Source organism: Taudactylus pleione, unplaced genomic scaffold, assembly GCF_031769625.1.
Source record: "Taudactylus pleione unplaced genomic scaffold, aTauple2 ptg000113l, whole genome shotgun sequence".
Classification (NCBI taxonomy): Eukaryota; Metazoa; Chordata; class Amphibia; order Anura; family Myobatrachidae; genus Taudactylus; species Taudactylus pleione.
The window spans coordinates 3,606,906-3,620,942 of NW_028284515.1; the positions used below are offsets into that span (position 1 = coordinate 3,606,906).

General features: G+C 46.7%; 1 protein-coding gene across 1 annotated transcript in view; it reads left to right on the forward strand.

Annotated features, from left to right (window-relative positions):
- The window catches only part of LOC148525054 (uncharacterized), a 124,791-nt gene that overhangs the window by 16,054 nt on the left and 94,700 nt on the right, over positions 1–14,037 (forward strand). Inside the window, exon 2 of the mRNA XM_088471184.1 lies at positions 2,774–3,460. Within this exon, the coding sequence (XP_088327310.1) occupies positions 2,774–3,460 (687 nt within the window). The remainder of the gene's footprint in view (positions 1–2,773; positions 3,461–14,037) is intronic.

The following is a 14,037-nucleotide window of genomic DNA, read 5'->3' on the forward strand; positions in this document are numbered from 1 at the left end:
ACAGGATAGAATGCAGGAAAAATACACTTTGTTAAGCCAGGCAAAACAAAACATAGCACAATAGCAATGTACAGCGTTCAGCAGGTATACACCAAACCTCACTAGTCACAGAGCAGATGTGCACAGAGCTAAAATGGCCCCTGCTTTATATACCTCCTAGTTAGGCCCGCCCATTATTTACATTTTGCTAAAATCTTCAAGATCATCATCAGGTTTTTGGTAAACTAACGATTTATTGTGCACGATCTCATGATTTGGAAATCATACACGATGCACGATAGATCGTGAGATTGTTGGTCAGAGTGGACACTTTTTAGCACCGTATCATGTCCTGGAGTGCCAAGGAGCTGCCGGGGAGAGTTCAAAGGAAATCACTCATGATATCACATCGTGAGCACATGGTCTAGTGTGTACGCATCTTTAATGTTGCTACTCTATTACAAGTTGGATTATACTTGATTTTATTGGACATGTATTACTGAATAAATATTTTTCATGTATTATACAAACACACCACCACAGAATTATATTTGTATGTTTCAATGTTCACAATGTTGACATGTAAAATGTCAAGATGTGAAATGTTGACATTTTGCAGGGACCAGAGGGTTAGGACTAAAGTTAGGCTACGGCAGCAAAAGGTTAGGTTGCGGCTACTGGAGGGGATGGTTGGGATATGGCCCTGGGGGGGAGGGTTAGGATTAGGCTACAGGGAGGTTTGAATTAGGGGGAGAGTTACGGTTAGGCTACAGAATGGGAGGTTAGGGTTAGGCACTAGGGGAGGGCTAGGAGTTAGCGATACTCACCACCAGATGTGCCGCAGTATCCGGCAAATTCATCATAATGTTACTATCTAACCTAGAAGACACTGCTGGAGCCACAGAACCTGCCATACCAGGTAAGTCACCTGTAGCCCACCAAGGACATTTTTACTTTCTAATCAAGTCGTCATTTAATCAGTAGTGACAAGATGATTGCTGACATGGTTAAGGTTGACATGGCAAGCATGTCAACATTATGACCATGTCGACACTATGAATGTCAACAAGATAAATGACAGCAAAATATACTACACCCCATGAACATGATAATGAAATGATGTTGGGGTAAATATAATAGGTTGCAAATTTTAAAAAAAATGCGAGTTTACCACTCACTCGCAAATGTAATAGGGTGCGACTATAGCAAAATTTTCACTTTTCGGGCATTACTAAAACTCACAAAAAACATCTTGCATCCAGATGTTTTCCAATTCTCAAGATAGAACTCAGGCAATGTAATAGAGTGTGAGTGCTTCACTCGCACATATTACTGCCTGAGAACTCGCAAAAACAATAGACCAGCTTCAGTAACACAGAAACATGCACAAATCCATGAGATACATGCATGTTTTTGTGTGTACATATTAAACACTTTTACATTTAAAAAAAAAAAAGATGTGCTCTCTCTCCCCAGAAGCATAACCAGCCCCGGGCTCTGTACAGCCGATGTTGGTTCTAAAAATACAGAGGCCAAAATGTGTAGGGGGCCCCTGTATATTGAGTACCAGCACAAGGCTTTTCTGATCTGGTCCTGGTTGTGGAAAAGATAGTCCACTTATTGAAAAATATATATTAAATAAAAACAAAAGGAGTAGCACTAAAACTGTAACTTGGTTTGATTATGAGTTATATAACCAATTTACTTACAGTATATTTTTATGTGAAGAAAAATAATATGATAATCAATATAGAGCCATGTGATCTTGTATAAAAATATTTCTAATATTTAATTTTCCCATATTAAAATAACATATAAAAGCACGCGAATGCTAGAATAAGCATGAGAGGACATAAGCACCCTGTTTTTTATTGTGCTAATACTGGTTAAAACTGGTTTGGGGGCTGTAGTCTCGTCATAGGTTAGGTTAGTGGGTCAATCAGTAGTGACAGCCTGTCAGGGACCTGTTTGGGCGGGCTCTGTTTATGAATATTAGGGCGCTGGGAGGAGTCAGCTTTCTCTTTTCCAGTTGTGATCTCCTCTGGATAAGTACCTCAGTGTCATAAGACTAAGCTATTATTCCTGCTATTGTTGTTTTACCTACAATTTTCTACCATATAATTCCTTCCTCTTCTCTATTGTTTCTCCTTCATTTATCTGTCTCATAGTGTACCCCCCCCCTTCCTACACGCTCCTCACCCCCCTGTCTGCTCTTATTACACCCCCCCACCATCTTTTGCCAATCCATGATGCCGCGCCCGTGCCGCAATGCCCCCCCCCCAGCGGCTGGCCGATGCAGCCAGGCCGCTTGCGGTGGCCGCCGCTTCCCCTTACACGCGCGGTGCGCACACTGCGCCCGCGCATGTGTCATCACGGGCGCCAGCGGCGCCCGCTTCCAGCGCGGGCACCAGCGTCCTCGCGCCCTCACCATCGGGCCTGCAAGTCTGGCTGGCCCGCGGTGGGTGCCCTTCCCCGAGCCCATCACAGTCACCAGGGGTTGGCGGCGGGGGCATTGCCACGGCAATCGCGGCTCCCGTCGCTGGCCCCGCTCAGATGGCGTTTGCGCAGCCCTTTTTCTACTACCTCCACTGCTTTAGGGGCAGGGAGGACAGGGCGCAACACCCCTAGCAGAGCGCAAACCCCCTCGGATAATGTGCTTTTCTCCAGCCCGGCAGGGTTGCAGGCTTCCCCTATTAGGCGTAGTGCTGCTGCGGATGGACACGGCAGTGTCTCCGCTCGTAGCACCCCCATTACGCCGCAGTATGTGCTACCTCTCGCGGCGCCATTGCCGCAGGCACCCAGCGTTGCGTTTTATTGCCCTGCGCGGCATAATTTGCCTTTGCACAGCCCGGCATTGGGGGCGCAGTGGTCCCCTTATTTTGCTCATGGCTTAGCGCAGAAGGTGCTCCCAACCGTCCCTCCAGCGTTTCCGCAGCAGTGCTTCGACCAGGCGGCGGGTCAGTTCATGCACCAGGTGATGCCGCCCTATGCGGGACAGCAATTTTATTCTGCCCCTTCATGGTTCCGCTTGCAGCATCCGGTTTCACACCAGGCGTCAGACTATGTTGTCAGGCAGGACCCAATTCAGCAACCCCCTCTGCCGGCGGCCCCTCCTCCGGTTAGGCCACCCACCCCCCCATGCTCAAGCCATGCGCAGGCGAGGGCTTCCCCGTCCGCAGTGGTCCCGACCCAAGCCCCCGCAGCGGCCTCTGTTGCACACGAGATTGTGTCTAACACTGTTGTTACAAGTCCGCAGGGTCCATCTACTTCGGCCGTCATTGCTGGTGATGCTGTGTCTACAGAGGATACCCAGCCGTCATCAACCCCGAACGTGATGGACATGCCACGCGGCGCAAGTCAGGAGGCGGTTTCCGCCGTGGCGTCAGCTACCCCGTCGACTTCCGGAGCAGGTGAGATACCATTGCACCACAGCCACATTGATTTGTCACACTCGGAGGATTCCTCCGACTCTTCCAGTTCAGTAGATAAACCGCATAAGCTAATGCGCTATTTCATTCAGCAATTGAAAGGGAAGCGTAAAAGCCCGAATAGAGCGCGTAGTTCTGCAGGCAGCTCGGTTCCGGATGCGACGGGTGATGCCGTACACTGCTCTAACACTGCCATTTTAAGAGGCGTTAGGTCGAAAGTGAGGGAGCGTATTAGAAAGGGCAAATACGTAGACATGTTTGCCATTACGCATGATGCCAAAAAAGCTTTGGATACAGCTAAATCTGGGGGGGCAGCAGCGGAGGAGGCGCGGCGCAGCTACGCCAATTGGCTTTGTGGGATGTATATATTTGCGGCTTGCTACACTGAGACTAGGCCTGCCGAGTTTCTGAACATCCTGAAGTACTTACACCTCGTTCACAGCATTCAGTTGTTCGCTAGGCATAATGTGTAGCGGCAATATGACGAGGCTTTCCGTAGGAAGCAGGATGGCCAGAAAATTCTTAGCTTCGGCTATAAGGACGTGGAGGTCTGGCTTGAGGTCACTCAGCAGAACAAACCCACCACGGAAGCACCAGTGGGCCGTAAGTAGCCCTTTGTTGCCTGCCCAGGTTTCAACACGGCAGGAAAGGGAAAGTGCTTTGCCTTTAATAACGGGCAGTGTAACAGAGGAGGAAGCTGCCGTTTTAAGCATGTCTGTCTGTCGTGTGGAGGCAATCACGCAGTTAAAGAGTGCAAGCGCACAGGCGGGCAGGCAGAGGGACAGGGCGAGCAGCGAACTGCTAAATAGAGCCGCTTCACCAATACAGTTAGATGTGTTGGAGCGGTGGTTGGGCCGCTATCCGCTTAGGGCGGAAGCAGCCTTTTTATTGCAAGGTTTTCAAGAGGATTTTCGTTTGCCAATAGTTAGGTCAGTTGCAGCGTTAGCAAAAAGGAACCTTAAATCGGCTAGGGATTATCCTGATATTGTGAGGGCCAAAGTAATGGCGGAGGTGGAATTGGGCCGCATGGTTGGCCCTTTCTCATCTCCTCCTTTAGTGGATTTGTGCATTGCTCCCTTGGGAGTTGTGCCCAAGAAGGAGGTGGGTAAATTTCGGCTGATTCAGCACCTGTCCTACCCGGAGGGAGGATCAGTTAACGATGCTCTGGACCCGAGGGACTGCAGCGTCACTTACCAATCTTTTGAGGACGCCCTCCGGATAGTGCAGGGGTTTGGTAGAGGAGCGCTATTGGCAAAAATAGACATAGAGTCGGCTTTCAGGTTACTTCCATTGCACCCCGACTCTTTTAGGTTCATGGGTTTTAAGTTCGAGGGTTCATATTTCGTGGACAAATGTTTGCCAATGGGTTGTTTCATTTCCTGTGCCTTTTTCGAGTGCTTTAGCTCATTTTTGCAATGGTGCATTCGAGTGGGTTCGGGAAAAACTGGGATAGCCCATTACTTAGATGATTTTTTATTAGTTGGTCCAGCTCATAGCGGTGTCTGCAGCGAGCTGCTTTTATCAGTGCAGGCTCTTTTTCGCGTTATGGGCGTGCCCATTGCGACGAAGAAGACAGAAGGGCCTACCACAGTTTTGTCCTATTTAGGTATCGAGATTGATACCGTGATGGGTTTATGTCGATTGCCCCAGGATAAAGTCGGTAAGATGCGGGAGTATTTAGGGCTCTGCCTCTCTGCAAAGAAAATTTCATTGAGGCAGTTGCAGTCGTTACTCGGCCTACTTAATTTTTCTTGCCGAGTGATTCCTATGGGTAGGATCTTCTGCCGTCGGTTGGAGAGGGCCACGGCGGGCGTTAAAAAGGCGCACCATTTAATTCGTTTGACTAGGGAGCTTAAGGAGGACGTGCGTTTGTGGTGTGCTTTTTTACAGGATTTCAATGGTGAGAGGATTTGGTTACCCGAATTGGTGGCCAACTCTGAACTCCAGCTTTATACGGATGCGTCCGGAGCTTGCGGTTTTGGGGCCTTTTTCGAGGGGCAGTGGTGCGCGGAGCCATGGCCGAAAAGCTGGCAGGACGCCGGTTTGACATCTAATATGCTCCTTTTGGAACTTTTCCCGATTGTGGTGGCAGTAGAGATTTGGGCTGCGCAGCTTAGCAATCGTAGCATAAGTTTCTGGTGCGATAACTTGGGGGTAGTCCAGGCCATTAACAATCAGAGGTCAGTCTGCCCTCAGGCTCTCAGTTTACTGAGGCATCTGATACTTTTGTGTCTAAAGGGGAACATTGATTTCAGGGCTCGGCACGTCCCTGGCGTTGAGAGCGAGATAGCGGATGCTTTGTCTCGTTTTCAATGGACTAGGTTCAGGGCATTGGCGCCTGCAGCCAGCGCCCAGGGCTTACCTTGTCCCGCTCATGTCTGGCAGATCATCGGGCCGGCATCGATGGACTCGCATTGAGAGCTTTGGCACCGAGCACCTTAAAGTCATATACGGCAGCGTGGGATTCGTGGCTGGCTTTCTTAGCTGAAGTAGATCGGTGTAAGAATATTGAGGATAGCATGTTGCAATTTGTTTGGATGTGGCACGAGCGGGGCCGGTCTAAGGCCGCAATGTCCGGCGCCTTAGCCGGCATCTCGTATTTTTCGCGCTTGCGTGGCTTGGTAGACCCAACCAAGTCGTTCCTTCTGGCCAAGGCTTTAAAAGGTTGGGCTAGAGAGCAGGCAGGGCCAGGTGACTCTCGGAGGCCGGTTGACACCGGTTTGTTGAGAAATCTCCTGGTGGCAGTAGCAGGAGTAGCCTTGGGGCAGTATGAAGCCTTTTTGTTTCAATTAGCTTTTGTGTTGGCATTTTTCGGAGCGCTGCAGGTAGGCGAGTTGGTGGCCGCTAGCAAAAGAGAGCAACAAGCTCGGGGATTCTTTTGAATAACGTGATGGTTAAGTCGGATTTGATCTTGCTCAAAATTCAAAGATCAAAGACCGACCAATTAGGTAGGGGGCATTGGCTGTCGATCCCTGCGCATCCGGACCCGAGCATATGTCCAGTAAGCATAGCTAGGCATTACAATTCTCAGCGTCCGCAAGGCGGTTTGCAATGGCTAGTTCATGAGGACCTTTCGCCACTGACACGTTTTCAGTTTTCTGCAATTTTTAAGCGGTGTTTGGTAGCGCTTGATTTGCTGGTTGAGCTTTACGGCACACATTCGTTTAGGATTGGCGCAGCTACTTGTGCGGCAGCAGCGGGCTCTTCCAGTGATGCAATCAAACGGTTGGGTCGTTGGAGGTCTTCCACTTATAAAGGTTACGTGAGAGGCAACATGCTGCCTAATTAGACAGCGCATCTGGCGAGTTTGTTTTTTGGGAAACCCAGTGCCTTAAGCTACCCGCTGCTAGGTGGGGTTGGAGTTCTTTTCACCTTTTGCCCTCCATTGAGGTTTTGGTGTTGTTCACCTCCATCTGGGTCACTCAAATAACTTAGTTTCCCCGACCTTGTTGTTGGTTACTTGAAATTCGAATTAAACACTAACGTTCTTTTAAATAATTTCCCCTTAGAGGTTGTGGTAGGGTGTTTGATAGGGTGTGGATTGTAGGCCATTCATATGTGTTTTGGGCTTGCAGGCACCCCCTTGCTCGTGATAGCCCCGGTAATGTACGCTGGATTGGGGTGTGAGGCTTTCGTTGGAGTGGTCTGTTGCCTCTTCTTTGGGAATCAGAGAAGAAATGGGGTGCCCCGGATTGCTTGATCATCCATTTAGGCGGCAATGATTTGGGCACTTGTAAGGGTGTTGAGGTTATCCTGGCCATTAAAAGGGATTTTCAAATAATAGCCGAGCGTTGGCCGCAGGTGCATTTGGTGTGGTCGGCGGTTATTCCTCGTAGGTTTTGGTGAGGGGAGCAAGGTGGCGCGGCTTTGGATAGGGTGAGGAGGAAATTGAATGCCGCAGTGTCTCGTCATGTAGAGGGTCTGGGAGGGCGTGTCATTAAACACCCCCGTATACGTTTCGAGGAGGTTGACTTCTACAGAGAGGATGGAGTGCATTTGGCAGGAGAAGGTTTGGCATTGTTTGTTTCGGCTCTTTTGTCGGGCATGGGTAGAAGTTAGTGGTCCTGTTAGCTGGTGGTGGTTCGTTGTCTAGGGACCTCGTTTTGGCGGAAAGCAGTGCTCCTCGGCGGCTCAATTTAGTGTAGTTGAACTTGGCTAGCATCCCCCCTTTGAGAGAGGCGAGTCGGTTGCTGCCTTAGGGGAGGACCAGGCCTCCATCTTATGGAGGGATCAGCACTGTGCTAGATTAAGGGGGGATGGTACTACTCAAGGCAGCTCACATCGGGTGGTGGATTCTCCACCTCCTTCTTAGTAATACTCTTAAACGGGCTGTAGTCGAGTTAGCACTGCTTTTTCGCCACCATGCTCGATCATTACAATTTCAATTCCTAATCTGATTTCAATAAATTTGGCTGCGACCTCTTTTTTGCAAATCTATATCATTGTCAGTGTCTTTATTTTAGTTGGATAAGTTTAAGTTAAGTATGGTAAAATAATAAAACTATGGGTGACTTAAAGCACGCGAATGCTAGAATAAGCATGAGAGGACATAAGCACCCTGTTTTTTATTGTGCTAATACTGGTTAAAACTGGTTTGGGGGTTGCAGTCTCGTCATAGGTTAGGTTAGTGGGTCAATCAGTAGTGACAGCCTGTCAGGGACCTGTTTGGGCGGGCTCTGTTTATGAATATTAGGGCGCTGGGAGGAGTCAGCTTTCTCTTTTCCAGTTGTGATCCCACCCACCCACCCACCCTAGGTTTATTGAACCGGCTTGGGCCGATGTGTTTCGTTGGAATGTTGTTATTATATGTTTTTCTTCCAACAGGGGAGGCGCAGCTGGCGGAAAGCAGTGCTCCTCGGCGGCTCAATTTAGTGCAGCTGAACTTGGCTAGCATCCCCCCTTTGAGAGAGGCGAGTCGGTTGCTGCCTTAGGGGAGGACTAGGTCTCCATCTTATGGAGGGATCAGCTCTGTGCTAGATTAAGGGGGGATGGTACTACTCAAGGCAGCTCACATCGGGTGGTGGATTCTCCACCTCCTTCTTAGTAATACTCTTAAACGGGATGTAGTCGAGTTAGCACTGCTTTTTCGCCACCATGCTCGATCAGTACAATTTCAATTCCTAATCTGATTTCAATAAATTTGGCTGCGACCTCTTTTTTGCAAATCTATATCGTTGTCAGTGTCTTTATTTTAGTTGGATAAGTTTAAGTTAAGTATGGTAAAATAATAAAACTATGGGTGACTTAAAGCACGCGAATGCTAGAATAAGCATGAGAGGACATAAGCACCCTGTTTTTTATTGTGCTAATACTGGTTAAAACTGGTTTGGGGGTTGCAGTCTCGTCATAGGTTAGGTTAGTGGGTCAATCAGTAGTGACAGCCTGTCAGGGACCTGTTTGGGCGGGCTCTGTTTATGAATATTAGGGCGCTGGGAGGAGTCAGCTTTCTCTTTTCCAGTTGTGATCCCACCCACCCACCCACCCTAGGTTTATTGAATCGGCTTGGGCCGATGTGTTTCGTTGGAATGTTGTTATTATATGTTTTTCTTCCAACAGGGGAGGCGCAGCTGGCGGAAAGCAGTGCTCCTCGGCGGCTCAATTTAGTGCAGCTGAACTTGGCTAGCATCCCCCCTTTGAGAGAGGCGAGTCGGTTGCTGCCTTAGGGGAGGACTAGGTCTCCATCTTATGGAGGGATCAGCTCTGTGCTAGATTAAGGGGGGATGGTACTACTCAAGGCAGCTCACATCGGGTGGTGGATTCTCCACCTCCTTCTTAGTAATACTCTTAAACGGGATGTAGTCGAGTTAGCACTGCTTTTTCGCCACCATGCTCGATCAGTACAATTTCAATTCCTAATCTGATTTCAATAAATTTGGCTGCGACCTCTTTTTTGCAAATCTATATCGTTGTCAGTGTCTTTATTTTAGTTGGATAGTTTAAGTTAAGTATGGTAAAATAATAAAACTATGGGTGACTTATGAGTCATATTATATACAAAACATTTGTAGCTTTCAAAAAGCTTCTAAATATTGGAAAGTGTTTTTTTCACTTGACACCTGCTACTTTATTCAAAGGATTGCTTGTGTATAATCAGCAGCATCAAATGTATCAAACAGTGCTTGCTGTCTTAAATGTTAGTATAATTACCACAGTTGGTATAGGTTGGTCCCAGTAGGCTTACAGCGGTATAAGTAGTGATGATATTGTAACCACCCTTCTACCACTAAAGGGACACTAGGTTACTAACTCCCATGTAATTTAGGGTACCTACTTATATCTTCCCACTAAGTGGTGTACATTCTTTCATTAAATCAGTGCCTCCACCCAAGTATTAGTAAGAAGTATGGGCCTACTTGGGAAAACCCTTCACAATATATTGTTTGAAGCAATGCTCCCCTAGTTTCCTTTCAATAATATTTCATTAGCCATTTCTAAACAAAGAATTTTAGGTTAGGGTCTTTTATTAGATTACCTGTAGTGTGCTATTAAGTGAAACCTGAAATGTTCTCAAATAACTAGCCACACCATTTTATGAGGGTGCACACGGTTATCTTATTCTAAATAAATTATGTTATTAATAACATTTAATTAGTAACATTCACATTACTTCACAATGTATACATGTAATTTACACATATTATCAATCTATACTTCACATACAGTAGGTATAAATTTACACATTACTCTGTACCTTTAAGTTTTGCTATAACTATAACCAGTGTATTTTTTTATATCTTAAACATTTACTACATATAGGGGTAAATTTACTAATATTCGATTTTGCACTTTGAGTGATTTGGCATTCGATTTTGCATTTGGGTATTTACTAAAGGCCAAATCAAATGTAAAATCAAATTTAAAGCCGAATTTTACTTAAATCGAACTCAGGGCCTGATTCAGACCCGCTCGCAAGTGGGTCGATGGTGGCCCAGTGCGCATGCGCACGATGGAACCGGCTACGTCGTGCGCATGCGCGAGACCCGGATAGCGACGGGCAAACCGTCGCTCCGGGTCTCGTACCAAAGCGGGCGTGCTGTCGATGTTGAGTGACAGCACGGCCCCTTTGGTGGGCAGGCCGGGGGAGTGGCTGCCCAAATGGAGGCGTTCCCATATGAACACCTCCGTCTGGGGCCGGCCCCACTGACATCACGAGTGATGTCAGTGGGAGAGATTTCGGCTCTGTCAGCTTGCAGCAACGAGACCCTACCACAAGGGTCTCGTCGCAAGCCCGATGGTCACGATGGTCTTGACCATCACGACCGTCTTCCTGGCCGCTGGCCGCTCGCTATAGATGTGGGTGGTCACCCACAGCTATGCGAGCGGCCAGGAGGCCGTTCTAAAAAACAAGAAGGCCGGCCCTGATTCAGAGCGAGCGCTCTGTCAGAGCGTCCGGCTCTGAATCAGGGCCTCAAATCAAACATCGGAAAACATTGGTACTTTTATATAGACCAACACACAAATCCCTTATTTACTATCATTCGATTTGAATTCGAAAACACAAAATCGAACTTCAAATTGAACTTCAAATCCCCAAATGAATAGACCTGTTTCATGCTTTCAATTTGAGCATGAGCAGGTCGGATTGACACAGATACATGCATACATCAGTGAAATGCATGCATGTACCTTACTGTAAAAAATGAAGAAAGAGTTAAATTTTGAAAAAAAAATTGACATGGGGTCCCCCCCTAAAACAGAACCAGCCCCAGACTTTTCATAGCCAGTCCTGGTTGTCTAAGTACAGGCAAAAAAATACGTAGGGTTCCAATGTACTTAGTACAACCAGCACTGGGCTCTGGGAACCAGTCCTGGTTCTGGAATTACAGGGGACAAAATTTGCGTAGGATTCCCCTGTAAGTTCCAAAGCCAGCTCCGGACCCTTTCTAGCAGGGGGCTGATGCCACAGCCAGGGGAGCCTTTCACTGGGCCCCCCAACCACAGCATCAGCCCTGCCCACTAGTCAGCCCAGGCCAGGGATCCCTGGGGAGTTGGGCACAGGTACCATATGGAATTTCTACTGGACAAGGGGACTGATGCTATAGGGATACATAGGTATCAGTCCATGTGTGTGTGCATGTGTGTGTACATGTGTGAGTGCATGTATGTTTAATAAAATTATACTGTGTACAGTGTATGCATCCTGTGTTTTTTTATATTGATTTTGCAGTGGAGCTACAGGTACTAGTGGGCCCATAATGCTCCCAATGCTGGTACTTGTGGTTCTCCAAATACCAGCATGCAGAGGAGGCTTGCTGGGACCTGCAGTTCCACAGCCAAAGACAATATTCAAAACTATATAAAATGCACTACACTTACACTTTCAACCTGCCACCAACCACCCACGGGTGGTGGGGATAGCCCTGGGCTATCAGCCTAGGCCAGAGGTGCCCTGGAGAGGGAGACCCATTTATTGGGGCCCAGGGCTGACTAGCAGTAAGGGCTGATGCTGTGGCTGGGGGGTCCAGTGAAAGGGCTCCCCTGGCTGTGGCATCAGCCCCCCACTAGAAAGGTTCCGGTGCTGGTTGTGGGAGTTACAGGGGGACCCTACATAATTTTTTCCCTGTAATTCCAGAACCAGGACTGGTTTCCAGAGCCCATTGCTGGTTGTACTAAGTACAGTGGAAACCTACGCAATTTTTTCCCTGTACTTAGACAACCAGGACTGGCTATGAAAAGTCTGGGGCTGGTTCTATTTAGGGGGGATCCCATGTCATTTGTAATATAAATTTAACTATTTATAGGCTTGTTACAATAATATGCATGCATGCATCTCACTGATGTATGCATGTACGAACTGTTCATGCTGTAAGTGAAAGCATGAAGCAGTTCTTTTCAGGGTAATGTCTAAATACCATTCACGGAGAGGACCCTAACGTCATCAGCCAGTGTCCAGTTGTTTCAAAATAATCCTTGTTTGGAAATGCCTGAAAAACTTACCGGCCGCCTCTTGGCCATTGTTTGGCTGGTCTGTATCCATTTCTTAGAGCAAAACAAGAAATACACCAGACCGTTTTTTTGGGGTCGTGACGTATTTATACATGCTTCCTTATTTTTCATCCGCATCATTGATTGTGCGTTCCTATGATCCCTCCTTAATTTGAGCGGGAAAAGAAACACTATTTATGGCTTTGGCCGTCTCGAGTCTAGGTGGCGGGTGTTGGTTGTTGGAGGTTACGTTGGTCGGAGTTGATTGTTGGCGGGAATTGGATTTGGCGGTGTTTGGCGTTTTTTTGTGCGTTTTTTTGGAGTTTATCTTTCCGTTCGCTTGTTTTGGTGTGGTTCTTTTATTTGTCATGTCTTTTTTTGGTAAGATTTTGGCCTTCTTCCTTTTGTTCAATTTGGCTATCCTTCTTTTGTTTAAATTTTGTTATCTAATTTTTTTTCAATTATCCTTTGGTAGGTTTCTTTTGGCTCTGCCCCAACGACCCTTTTCTCCGGTGACTTATATATCCTGTATTGGTAAGTTTGGATTTTCACTTGTTTATTAAATGTTCATGTTATTTTTTTCGCAACTTTGGTTCACCTTCCAATTTTTCCCTTTGGTTTTGTGATTCCTAAATGTCTGAACTAATTAGCGCTTTTTTGCCTGCTTCTTTTCTGTATAGTAATTGCGAACTAATTAGCGCATTTTTGCCTGCTTCTTTTCTGTATTGTAATTGCGAACTAAATAGCGCATTTTTGCCTGCTTCTTTTCTGTATTGTAATTGCGAACTAATTAGCGCATTTTTGCCTGCTTCTTTTCTGTATAGTAATTGCGAACTAATTAGCGAATTTTTGCCTGCTTCTTTTCTGTATTGCAATTGCGAACTAATTAGCGCATTTTTGCCTGCTTCTTTTCTGTAGTTAAATTGGTTGAGATTTACCGTTAGTAATCTTGTATTTTTTTGGGGTCTAAAATTGTGGTAGTCTGTTCACTGTCGTTTTGCTCTTTGGAGAAATTTGTGTTTATCCCCTTTTATATTTTGTATTTTACCCCATTTTGATTCCTAAATGGCCACCCCAAATTTTTCCATTGTTCGCTTTCAAATTTTTTTAGGCTTGGTAAATCATGACAATACCCTGGCATGTAAGCATCATTGGATTGTATCGTAAAGATAAGTATTTTTTTAATTTTTTGGGGGCAAACAAACCTTACATTCAATTCTTGCCATTTCAGGTTGATCTTGGTCGGATTGTTGTGGCCATGCTCCCAGAAGCCGACCAACCTCAATCTCATCCCAGGCGTAGGCATCGTAGGCGTGCAAGGCCCCAGATATATCGAACACGTTTCACCCTTTTTGGAATGCCCGATGATGAGGTGTTAAGACGCTACCGTCTTCCGCCCCAAATCATCATAGACACTCTCTCATTAATAGAGAGTGATCTTGAGCGGCAAATTGACAGTCCTACAGCAATACCACCACTTACGCAATTTATGGCGGTGTTACATTTCTGTGCCTCAGGATCCTTTCAAACCATGGTGGGAATAGTTGCGGGAATCTCCCAATCCTCCTTTTCCAGGATCCTGAGGGCAGTGATGGAGGCCCTTTTCAAGCACCTCCATCATTTTATTAAAATGCCTTTGGATATGGGTGCCCTTAGTGTGGCCAAGGCCAATTTTTACCAAATAGCTGGCTTCCCACACATCATA